Here is a 12,512-nt window from a genome sequence, read left to right on the forward strand (position 1 = left end):
ACTGGAAGAGCTGTACAAAGTTGGCTGGGAAGAGGAAAGTCTAAGCTTTAATTCTTAAATTGCTGCTCCTGCAACCTGGTCTCAGATACTGATTTACAAAAATGTTGCTGTAAGGCAAGGATGTCAATAGGTGTGTTTTACTCATTTTTATGTGTGGAATTCAAATTTTTGAACAGTTTTGCTCTATCACCTCTAATTTTTTTTTTTTTTTTTTTTGCTTTCACCTATCTGTTTTCAAGTATACCGCATATAAACTCAAAATATGTGTTTATTGTACTGTCTGTGCTACAAACGCATACTAAAACAAAAAAAAACAACAACATCGATACATAACATTGATTGAACTAAATGCATTATACAGAGGTCCCTGATAGTGTAGTGGTACACACGCCTGAGTTGTGTGCGGGCAGCGTGGGATCGATTCCCGCTCAGTGACAGTGTCTATGTGTGCCCTGCGACTGGCTGGCGACCAGTTCGGGGTGTAGTCTGCCTTCGCCAATTGACGGCTGGGATAGGCTCCAGCAACTACCCGCGACCCTATATAGGATAAGCGGTTTGGAAGATGACATGACATGTTATTATACAGAAATCATAGGAGTGCAGATGGTTAGAAGTGAATTTTTGGGATTATCCGGTGTACCTTGCCTCCAGGATGTCACACAGGAGCATCCAGCAGAAGTCCTCCATCATAGTTGGGTTCCACTTGCCTCGTTAGTTGCTCTCCATTTTAGCAATATCTTGTTGGAACCTTTCTCCATGCTCGTTACTCACTGTCCCGAGGTTCGGAGGGAAGAAGTCGAGATGGCATTGGAGAAAGTGAATTTTGAGTGACATTCAACATCCCATATCCTCATAAAATTGCAACAATTCGTCAATACACTTGGTAATTTGGAACCAATACATTACCAAGGAAGCCATTCCAGAGTGACTCAAAGGCTTCCCGATTCCCATGCTCTCAGTTCCTTTGAGATAAGAAGCTACAAAAACGTAATATCTTTCGTCACCTTTCGACTCTGAAGTCAGACGAAGATGCCCTCCTTGATTTTAACAGACCTCAGAGCTGGGAACAGAGTGTACAAGTGTTAGAAGGCAGCGCCATTCGTTTTTATGGCCTTCACAAAATTCTTCATTAAACCAAGCTTGATAGAAAGAAGCAACTTGTCTACCAAAGGATTTTCTTTGACAACGTGTTCACCAGGCACAAAGTCCTTCTGCTTGAAGTGCTTGGTTATAGCCCGACTGTCCCAGTGACAGAGTAAGCAACAGTAGTTTGTAAAGCCCGCGTGCATACACATCATGAGACCAATGACCTTGGGGTCAACACAAAGAGCCCACTGGTACTGGTCATACTTAACGGCTTCTAAATGGAGGCCCATATTATCATGTCTTCTTCAGATGTACTGAGTGGGCAATCGAAATGCTAGGGTATTTATTCACATTGTGCAGAAGCACAGCCTTGAGACTCTGGTTGAACGAGTCAATGAAACAATGCCAATCTGAGGGATTGTGTGCTAAACTAAGTAAGGTGAACAAGCAAGATTCATTTGTGTGGTAGCACAAACTGCGTTCCATGTTGAATAATGAAGAAAATTCTTTGTTCCGTGTCCTGAAATTGGTGATGCTTACATCTGCTTTGACCAGGTTCCACTGCTTGAACCGGGATGCAAGGAGCTTTGACTGCTGCCTGGATAGATCCAAATTACAGGCAAGGTCCTCCAGGTCTTTCTGTGTGATCCAATGGGTTTCGTTGCCACTTGCTCCTGAATAAACAGAACTATTGTCTTCAGAAGATATTGACTTGGTAGATTCTTCCTCTGAAGGCATTTTTTCATCCGCACATTTGAAAGCCACCTTCTTGCTGCTAAACCATGTAGTTAGTCCATTGTAGCAGGGTTTACAACAGATGTGTGGGGCCCAGGATTTGTCCTGATCTCCAATTTTACAGTCTTAAGAATGAATACATGTAGCTTACACATACGTACATGTATGTATGTTTATCTCAGAAAAGAGACGTGATGGTTGAAAATTGGCTTCGAAACTGAAATCAGCACCTCAAAATTAGGCTATAACAACTATTTTTATGCGTGCCTCAATTTATCTCTAAACCTGTGAATCAGAAGTTATTAGATGGATAGGCAGACAAAGATGAATTAAAAACTGGCAAAGGAGATTAAAAGTCCTTTGACAAAAATAAATGGTGCTAACTGACCATATTGTAAACAATGTTTAAATGCGGTATGTGCAAACAATTTAATCCTGCAGTGTGAATTCTTCAAGCACACAATTTATTAAAACTTTAGAAACTTTTCTGACCTGTGATATGATGATGCCTCTGTACACCAATAAGTAATTTCTCTGTTGCAGAAAGACTTATGAATAATAAAACTGCACACATATCCATGCCTTTCCAAAGATGCATGACTGGAAATCGGCAAAAGCTGTTTGCAAAGACCGTCAGCATTTCAAAACAAGAACTTGGAATGAATTTTTTTTGCCCTAGACACTCAAAGTATTAACCCATTAAGGCCTAAAGCGCCTTTCTCAACAGCTCCCCAAAACCTAAGGTCGCCTTTGGAATTACCCTTGAAAACCTGAGGTTCTCCCTTACGAAAAAGTAGCATACAAGAAGTATGCTTTATAAAGTATACTTGAGTATAAGTATATAAGTGTTCTCTGAACTATGTACTTGTAGTGTACTACAAGTTAATTTTTCAAATTAATTGGGTAATCTTTGCTGTGCGGTGAGCATCACAGCGCCTGGCTGGAACAAAGGGTCTCATGCTTGTCTGACTGGCCCCGCCGCCATCGACCTGCAGGTTCACATCGAGATTTACTTTGGATGTAGTTTCTCATCGCTCCGAGTGAGTGTATCAATAAAGTCAAGTTAAATGTTTCTAACTCTTTTCTTATGTTTTTAATACAGTTGAGCACTGTACAATTGTGAACCTGTAAACTTCAGTACTATGATGTTGAACATGTACAAACTAAAGCAAACTGCTTGTCAGTCGTGAAAAAACATCTAAACTTCTAAACGGAATGCAAGCATATTTCCTTTTCCTGTAATTGGATCAATACTGACAAGGCTAGATATTAGCACTTTGTGGCAGAAAGAAGTATTTCGTTGCTGTCCTGTGAAAAACATGCATGTCCAATTTTGTATTTTCAAAAAAATATTATGTTCACGTTAATAGGATATCTGTAATGCAGAAACTCCCTTCACATAAAAAAATTAAAATTGGGGCAAAAATGGACATGCGTGTTTTTCACAGGACAGCGACGATATGGTTTCATATAAATGTAATTCTTAGAATTAATGTACTTATAGCCTTACATTTTTCTGTATACTTTACAGAAGGAACGTGTATACTTCAAGCTTCCATATAAGTTTATCTTAGACTTTGGTGTATACTTTTCAGTACAAGCCAAGTATACTTAAGCATACTTCTGTGAAGTTTAGAAAATGAAGTATTTAAAAAGTACACTTCAAGTATACTGCCTCCATTTTAGTATAAAAAAAGTTTACTTATAGTAGTATACTTCGATAAACTACTTTATGCTAAGGGCTCCAAGAAATTCAACACTTACAAAATGATTGTCTCAGCCCCTGTGGCAGACAGAAACATAATTCCAAAAATAATTAAAGATCTTAGACACGTGGCTTTCACATAAGCAGCATTTATTATTATTTACTGTTTCAATCGAAGGTGTAAAAATAACGTGTCAGTGCAAGAGAAGCACTATTTTAATTTAAAAAAATCGAGTGGTAATTATCATCCTCTATTCTGTAACAACGACGTCAATATCGTAATTGTCTACAAACCATATCATATCACGTTCGACTGGTTCCATTGGCCGTGCACGTCGTCCATATATCACTGCCGTTACTTACTTTAATCAGAGATCCCGGCAATCGACGGCGTCCGCCATTAGCCTACCTACGGCACGAAAAAATTCCACGACATCCTCCGCAGGTCTCGCGACACCATCACGTGTATATTCTGATGCATTAAATTGGCTAAGAGACGGATAATTGCATTAAAAAAGGACAGTGACGTATCCGCTCTCCCGGTTTGAAAGGTAGAAAGCCGCAACAGCGCTCCCGGCTCTAGTGGTAGAAACGCGGTTATGCGCTCCCAAGCTTAATGGGTTAAATATTGGTTTCTATTAAAAAAACTAATCCATCTAAGAATATGAAATTAGGAGGAAGCCTTCTCATTAAAAACACACTTCATTAAATTTTAACAGAAATACTGATAGAGGCCTCCAGTCAAATGATTGACCTTATTTCTTGCTTGGAGTTTAGATGCAAGGTATACATATTTATAAACATTTTAACTATAGTTTTTAGTATTGCATGGAAATAGGACACATCAGCTTCCTGTCATACATACACAGTTTCAGACAGTTTGGCCAGAGCATAGCTCTCAAAATAACTAAGAGATATTGCATTGGGTAACCTTAAGGCAGCCTTAATTTATCCAGTACAAGTAATTTATCCAGGAGTAATAGAGTTAAGTCTGTGCAGAATTTGAAAAAAAAAAAAAAAAAATCTGAATGGAGTACTCTTGAATCAATATCACATTTTTTTTACATGCTAGAGTTAAAATAATTGAGGAAATGCATACAGTACATCTTCAGACTGAATATGCCTGTAAAATTTAAAAAATAATAGACATAAGACATAAGTGGAAATGGTGTAGTTGTGGTGTAATTTCATCCATCCATCCATTATCTGTACCGCTTCTCCTCACAAGGGTCGCGGGGCGTGCTGGAGCCTATCCCAGCTATCTTTGGGCAATAGGCGGGGGACACCCTGAACTGGTTGCCAGCCAATCGCAGGGCACACAGAGACAAACATCCGCACTCACAATCACACCTAGGGGCAATTTAGAGTATCCAATCAACTTACCATGCATGTTTTTTTTGGAATGTGGGAGGAAACCGGAGTGCCCGGAGAAAACCCACGCAGGCACGGGGAGAACATGCAAACTCCACACAGGGAGGCCGGAGCCGGGATCGAACCCACGACCTCTGAACTGTGAGGCGGACGTGCTAACCAGTCGACCACCGTGCCGCCCGGTGTAATTTCATTCATTCAGTAAATATCAAAGTAAATGAAAAAAAGTAAATCTCATATCAATTGCCTGTCCCTGTAAATCTAACATTTCAGGAGAAATGCTGACAGGGAAATGCACTTAAGTGCAGATAAATGAAGTTTCCTTGCATTTGTTGCGCAATTGTGTACTTGTGATTTTTTTTTTTTTAATTTACACATTAATGCAATGTCTGCAACGCAGAAACACCATTCATGTAACAATAATATATAATAATATGTATATATCATCATATATATCTATGCAACTGTCTTTTCTCTGTTGCTTTTTGTGGGTGCTCTTTTATTCTTGTGTGTCCCATATGCAGCTGCCATCTTTATCATAATGGCTTTCTGTGGCAGACAGTTTCTCTATAGTGTTATCAGCAAACTTATTTCAAGTGGTTCAACCTTTCTCCGGAGTCATGGGGTTAATGCAGTAAATTAGCGGCTAGATGGGAGTTAGACTGCAAGCTAACTACTAGCGGTGGGAGCTGTCTTTATATAGCACATTTAATACACAAGGAAACTTTATGTGTTTTACATGAAAGTACAATTGCACTAAATTCAAGTAATTAACACTACAGGCATGTGTAAAGGGGCAGCACGGTGGTCGACTGGTTAGCACGTCCGCCTCACAGTTCAGAGGTCGTGGGTTCGATCCCGGCTCCTGCCTCCCTGTGGGGAGTTTGCAAGTTCTCCCCGTGCCTGTGTGGTTTTTCTCCGGCTACTCCGGTTTCCCCCCACATTCCAAAAACATGCATGGTAAGTTGATTGGACTCTCTAAATTGCCCCTAGGTGTGATTGTGCGTGTGAATGTTTGTCTCTGTGTGCCCTGCGATTGGCTGGCAACCAATTCAGGGTGTCCCCCGCCCACTGCCCGAAGACAGCTGGGATAGGCTCCAGCACGCCTTGTGAGGATAAGCGGTACAGATAATGGATGGATGGATGGGCATGTGTAGAGAGACTGAGAGCGAGCAGAGCTGCCACTTCCCTTGTTTATATAACGTTAATGGGCTTACAGTGACGTTACAAGTAGTTAAAGTCGCTAAAGTCTGTAGCCTTAACTTTCGCTCACTGGACCGTTCACAATATTTTTTCCTCACCCGGTGCGTGTCTTGAGAGGCAGAGCAAACTCTTGGAGCAACAAGCAGCGTAGACAGCTGATTGGCTGTTATCCATTGCACGAGCAATCAATAAAAAAAAAGTGGTGGGTGGGTCAATGCTGCCATCAGAGCCGAAATACCTCAGTTTTTAATTGATGGCATATCGGCCATCAGATTAATAAAAAAGGCCGATCCAGATTATCGCCAAAATGCCAAATATCAAATATAGTAATAAATATATATTACCCTGATAATGGGCCCTGCCGATAATCAGTCTATCACTAGTGTTGGGTACCTCGTACTCCCGAATCATCTCCCACAGAACTCCTTGAGGGACTCTTGAGGGTCGAACACCTTCTCCAAGTCCACGAAGCACATGTAGACTGGTTGGGTGATCTCCCATGCACCCTCGAAGGACCCTGCCGAGGGTGTAGAGCTGGTCAACAGTTCCATGGCTGGGACGAAAACGACATTGCCCCTCTGAATCTGAGGTTCGACTCCTGACGGATACTTCTCTCAGCACCCCTGAATAGACCTTAGCAGGGAGGCTGAGGAGTGTGATTCCTCTGTAGTTGGAACACACCCTCCGGTCCCCCTTCCTAAAAAGGGGGACCATCACCCCGGTCTTCTGAACTATTCACTACATAATTTACAATAAAACAATATTTGGATCTGTGCTTTGAAAACAGCTGGCAGTGAATCAGTTAAATGTCTGTTTAATCAATATAGTGTTGTATGAAGTGGTGCCTATATTAAGTGCTTTGAACATGGCATCCTCTACTTTGAATTTCAGTTTCACTGTCTCCTGTGCAATTAAGTTTCCTTTGAACATAAAAACATTTGAATGAGATGGTTAGAAAATATCATTCTTTCTGTATCAAGGCTCATTAACCATGGAGGATTGATTGTGAACAGTGAAGCACAATTTCCATGCTGGGACTTGAAGGTTATGCACTCAACCAACCTCAACTCCAGAAATTACCACCAGGAGTATTTGGGTCAGTTATTATTAATGTGGGAAACTGTACCTGTTTCAGGTGCACCCGCTCATTATAAAGTTTCTGGCCTGCTCACTTTCAACTCACAAAACTCACATAATAACCCATAGCTTGGAACAAATAGGCTGGTGCTCGAAAGAATTGCACACTCTGGATAAAACTTTTTTCCTTCCACCCTACTTTCACACATACCCTTGTAAGTTTTACTTAATGTGAATATTTTATTTTCATGTTATAAATGTACATTTTCATATTGAATTCTAACATAATTTACTGAATTATTCATGAAAATCTACTTTCTAACTGTCTTTACTAACTCTAATTGCAAAAAAAAAGGCACAGGAGCCAATTCCCCACACCCATACATACACCATACAACTCATACAGTCCTAAAGTTATCTGTAAGTACAGCAAGACCTACTGTCCATGCTTCACTCAGTTATTCTCAAAACATTTTAAGCCTTTAACCTTTTTAAAGAGAAGAGAAACTACGTAATTGTTACTGTAGTTGCATATTTTTCTACAACTGACAAAAATCAACACACAGTTGGCCAAATTCACAAAGTTGAATGAGTTGCAAACATTTTCAATGATGTCAATGGCGCATCATTGAAAAAATATGAATGGATTGATTCATGAATTAATGAAAGAATAAATAAATAAAATCGGCTTGTTTTAAGCTAACTGTAAATTTTAAATTACCCAATATGGTTGTTTCTAATTGAATACTTTAATGGATTGCCCTCTTATTGAAATTCGGTAGAATGAAAGCTGTTGCTTGATTTACTCATTCAACTGTATTTACTTCAAGTATATCATTGTAAAAGTGGCCATCATTTCAGAGCAGGTATTGCAAGATGCCTTTAAAAGTTATTGTGCAACACGTACCAAATATCTTTGACTTGCCAGATAAAAAAGCCTTTCAAATATACCATTCCTAGCAGCTGCACTGCTATAAAGTGATTGTTATATTCACCCAGAGAGCCATCTGATAGGCTCTGTCTTTTTCTGACGACTAATAATGTCCAGGTGTTATTTTCAAACATGTTGCCAGCAGAAACCTCCAAGGAATTACTCTGCAAAGTCAACAGAGTTTCTTTCTTTTTCTATTATGGAAACTAAATTTCGACTGTTTCAGCTAAACTAAATGCCAGGGCTGCAGGTGCAATCGCGGATGTGCTAAAACAGTTTAATTAACATCATCTATCATCATTAGCCAAATAGTCAGCCAACAGTCTTACTGTTAACTCTTGGAAAGCAAAGCGAGGAGAGAAGAAAATGACGCACAGCTCATCTTAGATTTCTGCCCATCTCCGATCAGCCTCCTTGCCAAAGCTCAGTCACTGGAGAAGCCCAGCAAACACATCAGTTAAAATCAACCCCAATTAATCAGCGTACAACCGCTGGCTGCCATTCTCCCTGGATTAGGCATTAATCTGAAACCAATGCTCAGTGAGGTGAGTGATAGCCAATGACGAATAGGGATGCAATTAATGACTACGTAGTTGTCTAGTCATGAATGATTAAAACAATGAATAGCCTATTATTTACAGATTGCAAACTATAGATGCTCTAAAGTTGTTTTTTTAACATTGTACTGTTGTGGATAATAATAATAATAATAATAATAATAATAATAATAATAATAATAATAATAATCAGACCAAACAGTGCCAGTAACCTAAAACTGATGATACTGGAGTTTACAAAAATGCATATTGGTGGATAACAATGCTTCTGGTACAAGTGTTCTTCGGGGGGCTAATAATTTTGAAAGACGGAGGGACGAGGCTGGCAAAAAAGGGTCAAGTACCCAGCTCTGTGTATGTCTATGTATTTACGTATATGTATATACATATGTACGTTTGTGTATACTGTATGTGGATATATATAGAGAGGGCTGACTCACCCCCTCACCCTAAATAAATTCAGGAATTTATCTTGCCACTGTCTTAAGCATCATAAGGAACAAGTAATGTTTTCAGATGGCATAAGGTGTAGGTTGAATAAAGTCTTCACATACTGTAGCTTTACCGAACGTCATCGGGACTACATAATAGAAAAGAATAAAAAAGATAAGTGTTTCCCAAAAATAATTTCCAGAGGGTTTATATTTCTTCATTTATGTATGTGTTTTTTCATTTTGCACATGTTACTTAATGATAACTAATGCTTCTGTAGCCACACTGGAAGCATTTATTAGTGGGTTGTGTGAGAATGAACCTCCTAATGAAGCTCTAATTTCACCAGAATGTCCCTGAGGCAAGTGTTGCTGAGAAAAGCTTCGTCATGGTTCGTTAAATGGTGAAAACAGAAAAAATCTATAAAGTGCAATTCTCACCCAAATCTCTAATTGAAGTCATAGTGTTACCAACACCATAATCGTGGAATATTCAAATGTAAAGTGTTGAACACATAGTCTCGTAGTATAACCAGCGGTTAAATAAAAAATATGCCACACACTTTCTACATCTTGTCCCAATATGAATGTGTGTGTGAGTGCGAATGAGAAGTCAGTTGTGGTATTTCATTCTGAAATTCACACGCAATGCACTGTGATATTCAGCAATTCTTTTGCCAGCAAATTATGCAGATGAGTCAGATCTGCTCTTTTCTGCTTTGATTTGAATATTCTCAGACTGTACCTTGGGGTTACACTACATGGTATTATAGAAGTTCTTAAATGATTATGGCACTTGAAACTATAGGCGATTTTCTCAACTCTTTTGTATTTGAAACAATGTTTAGGTAAAGAAAAGATAAATCTGTTGATCAATTTTATCCAGCCATCATGTTTCTCGACCACCTTCTCTGTTTAGGGCAACAAGAAAGTTTGTTTTTATTCCTCCAGAATACATCACATACAGTAGATAGAGATATATGCTGTATTCTCACAAAGCTCAACTGTCTTTCATCTGTGTATGGACGCCTGCTAAAGGGCAAATTAGTTGTGTTGCTACACATGATAACATCAATACATGACATTAGCTGTTATCTAGTAGTTTATTTCCTCATTTCTTTGCAGCACTAAGGTTTTGGCTATATTTTTGAGTGTGATAAAATGAGAATTCTGATTCCCTGCAAACAGGCACAGTGTTGAAACGATGTTGCTTTATTTCAAATTCCAAATGGCAAACTTTTGCGTGGAAAATGAATAGTGCCATATTAGAACATTATTAGTGGATTATGCTACTCAACAAAATCAAACTTCTGTCACTTTCAAAATCATCCTTACTAGTCAGATGATCTGGGGCGTGCTCGTGCAACTAGAAATGGTCTAAAAAGAGCCATATGCCTTTAATATGCGTATGCTTCATGAAGAGAGGAGGGATGTTAAAAGAGTTGACTTTAGTTTGTATTTACTTTTATATGTATGTCTCTTGTTAGGGAATTCAGCCACTGGAAGGTAAACAGCCTGGCTACAGACAAGAGAGACTTCTTTAAAGCACCGTTGCCCTTAGCACCAGAGTTCCTACGCAACCTGCGATTACTGGGACGACGGCCAACCTTGCAGCAAATCAACGAAAACCTGATCAAGAAATATGGAACCCACTTCCTGGTGTCTGCTACCCTAGGAGGTAAGGAAATCCTTTATGTACCTTTGAGGTAGCTTTACACTCAGGTTATAGTGTCCACATTAATTTCTAGCTGTAAATTCTATTTGACTTTAAAATGAACGTCAAGTCTGTAGTAGGAGCTTCGAACCAATAAAATGTGAGAATTGCCAAATCTGAAACCATAATTCATATGGCACCTGCAACATCTAATCACAGTGCTTAGACCATGTTACTGTTCAATCATTCTTCCTCCAAATGAGCACTACTTGCTGCAAGAGCTGGGCAGAGCAGGCGAGGGATAAAATTGACCCGTTTCTAACCATATGTCTCACTTTATTGGATTTCTTTTTACCCTCTTCGCCCCTCTGAGAGGATTGAAGTAACTCACAAAACAGAATTGCCTGCAGTATTGATTTTAGACACCTCACAAATCAAGGCGGAGACCTGCATTATACATTAGGAGTGACATCCTTGTGATATTGACACACTGCAGACCCTGGTCATCACTTAGTATAACATAACTTCACTGCTTGGTATAGACGGGCCTGTGGAAAAGTGATTCCAGACTGTTTTTTTTTTTTTTTCAAGCAATGGCTTGATACAAGATTTACAAGGCAGAGATTTACAAGGCCACAATTTTCAGAGCAGTCAAACCATATATTGTTCAGTTTCACTAGGCATGCAATATAACCAGGATTTTGTTCAAACATTAACCACGCTTGTTGATGCTAGGACTTTAACGGATTCATTGTGAATGATTAAGTTCAGAATAGGGGTGTGCATCTCTCCACCAAAAGACGATTCGATATGCACCTCGATACATGGTGTGCGATATGATTCAAGGACGATTCGATTTTAAAGTGGAACTATTCGGTTCGATTCAGGGGCATTTCCTTCAAACATATATCTCTCCAATTTAAGACTAATATATGCATCTTGATGTATTTTAAAGTTTTTAAAGACAGACAGTGAGACAGACAGAAGGAAAGGCACATACACAAACACTGAGTGAGATGCAAAGAGAGACAGATAGACAGACAGATACAGATGGACAGAAGAGACAGACTGATGGAAAGATCCAGAGAGAGACGGACACACAAACATAGATGCACAGACTGACTGCCTGAGAGAGAAAGAGCGAGCAAGCAAATGTTTACTCTTAATACATTTCCAGCGCCCTGCATGTCCAATACTTGTGCCTTGTGGTCTGTTTACATCCAAACATACGTCACTTGCTCTCCACAAATGGACAACTCCCTTATGGAGCATCAGCATGGGAGCCAGAGCTGACTAAGGCAGCAGCAGACTGATAGTTAGACTCAAGATGTATTTAACAGGCTCAACTAATTGGCCTATTCTTATTGTCTGTGTTCTTATAGTACTGTGGCTAAGATCACATATGAGATTATTTTGTCTGTTTCATTTGTCTTTTTTCATCTAATACTGTTGTATTCTTAAGTGTAAATATGAATATCAGTATTTTTAACAATGAACCAACTATAGAATTTTCTTAGTTTAACGCCATTTTCAACCAATGTCTAAGAAGCGAATAATTCCCCTTCAATTTTGAGTTTCAGAAGTTTTGTCTTATCTGAAGTCAAACCATTACAATTAATCTCATCTTTATGACATTTTACAAGCAAGTTGAGGCTGATATTAAAAATCATTTCAGAATTCCTCATAGAGTGCATTTGTTTATTTAGCCATAGCTTACTAATTAGGATTCATGCTTCACAATTTTTTATTAAAAAATGTCTAC

General features: G+C 39.1%; 1 protein-coding gene across 1 annotated transcript in view; it reads left to right on the top strand.

The window, feature by feature from the left end:
- Positions 1–12,512, top strand: part of brinp2 (bone morphogenetic protein/retinoic acid inducible neural-specific 2) — a 254,278-nt gene that overhangs the window by 116,435 nt on the left and 125,331 nt on the right. The window contains exon 3 of the mRNA XM_086043147.1: positions 10,584–10,774. Coding sequence (XP_085899273.1) covers positions 10,584–10,774 — 191 coding nt within the window. The remainder of the gene's footprint in view (positions 1–10,583; positions 10,775–12,512) is intronic.

This window comes from Filicampus tigris, chromosome 10, assembly GCF_054856515.1.
Source record: "Filicampus tigris isolate MCC_2025a chromosome 10, RoL_Ftig_1.0, whole genome shotgun sequence".
Lineage (NCBI taxonomy): Eukaryota > Metazoa > Chordata > Actinopteri > Syngnathiformes > Syngnathidae > Filicampus > Filicampus tigris.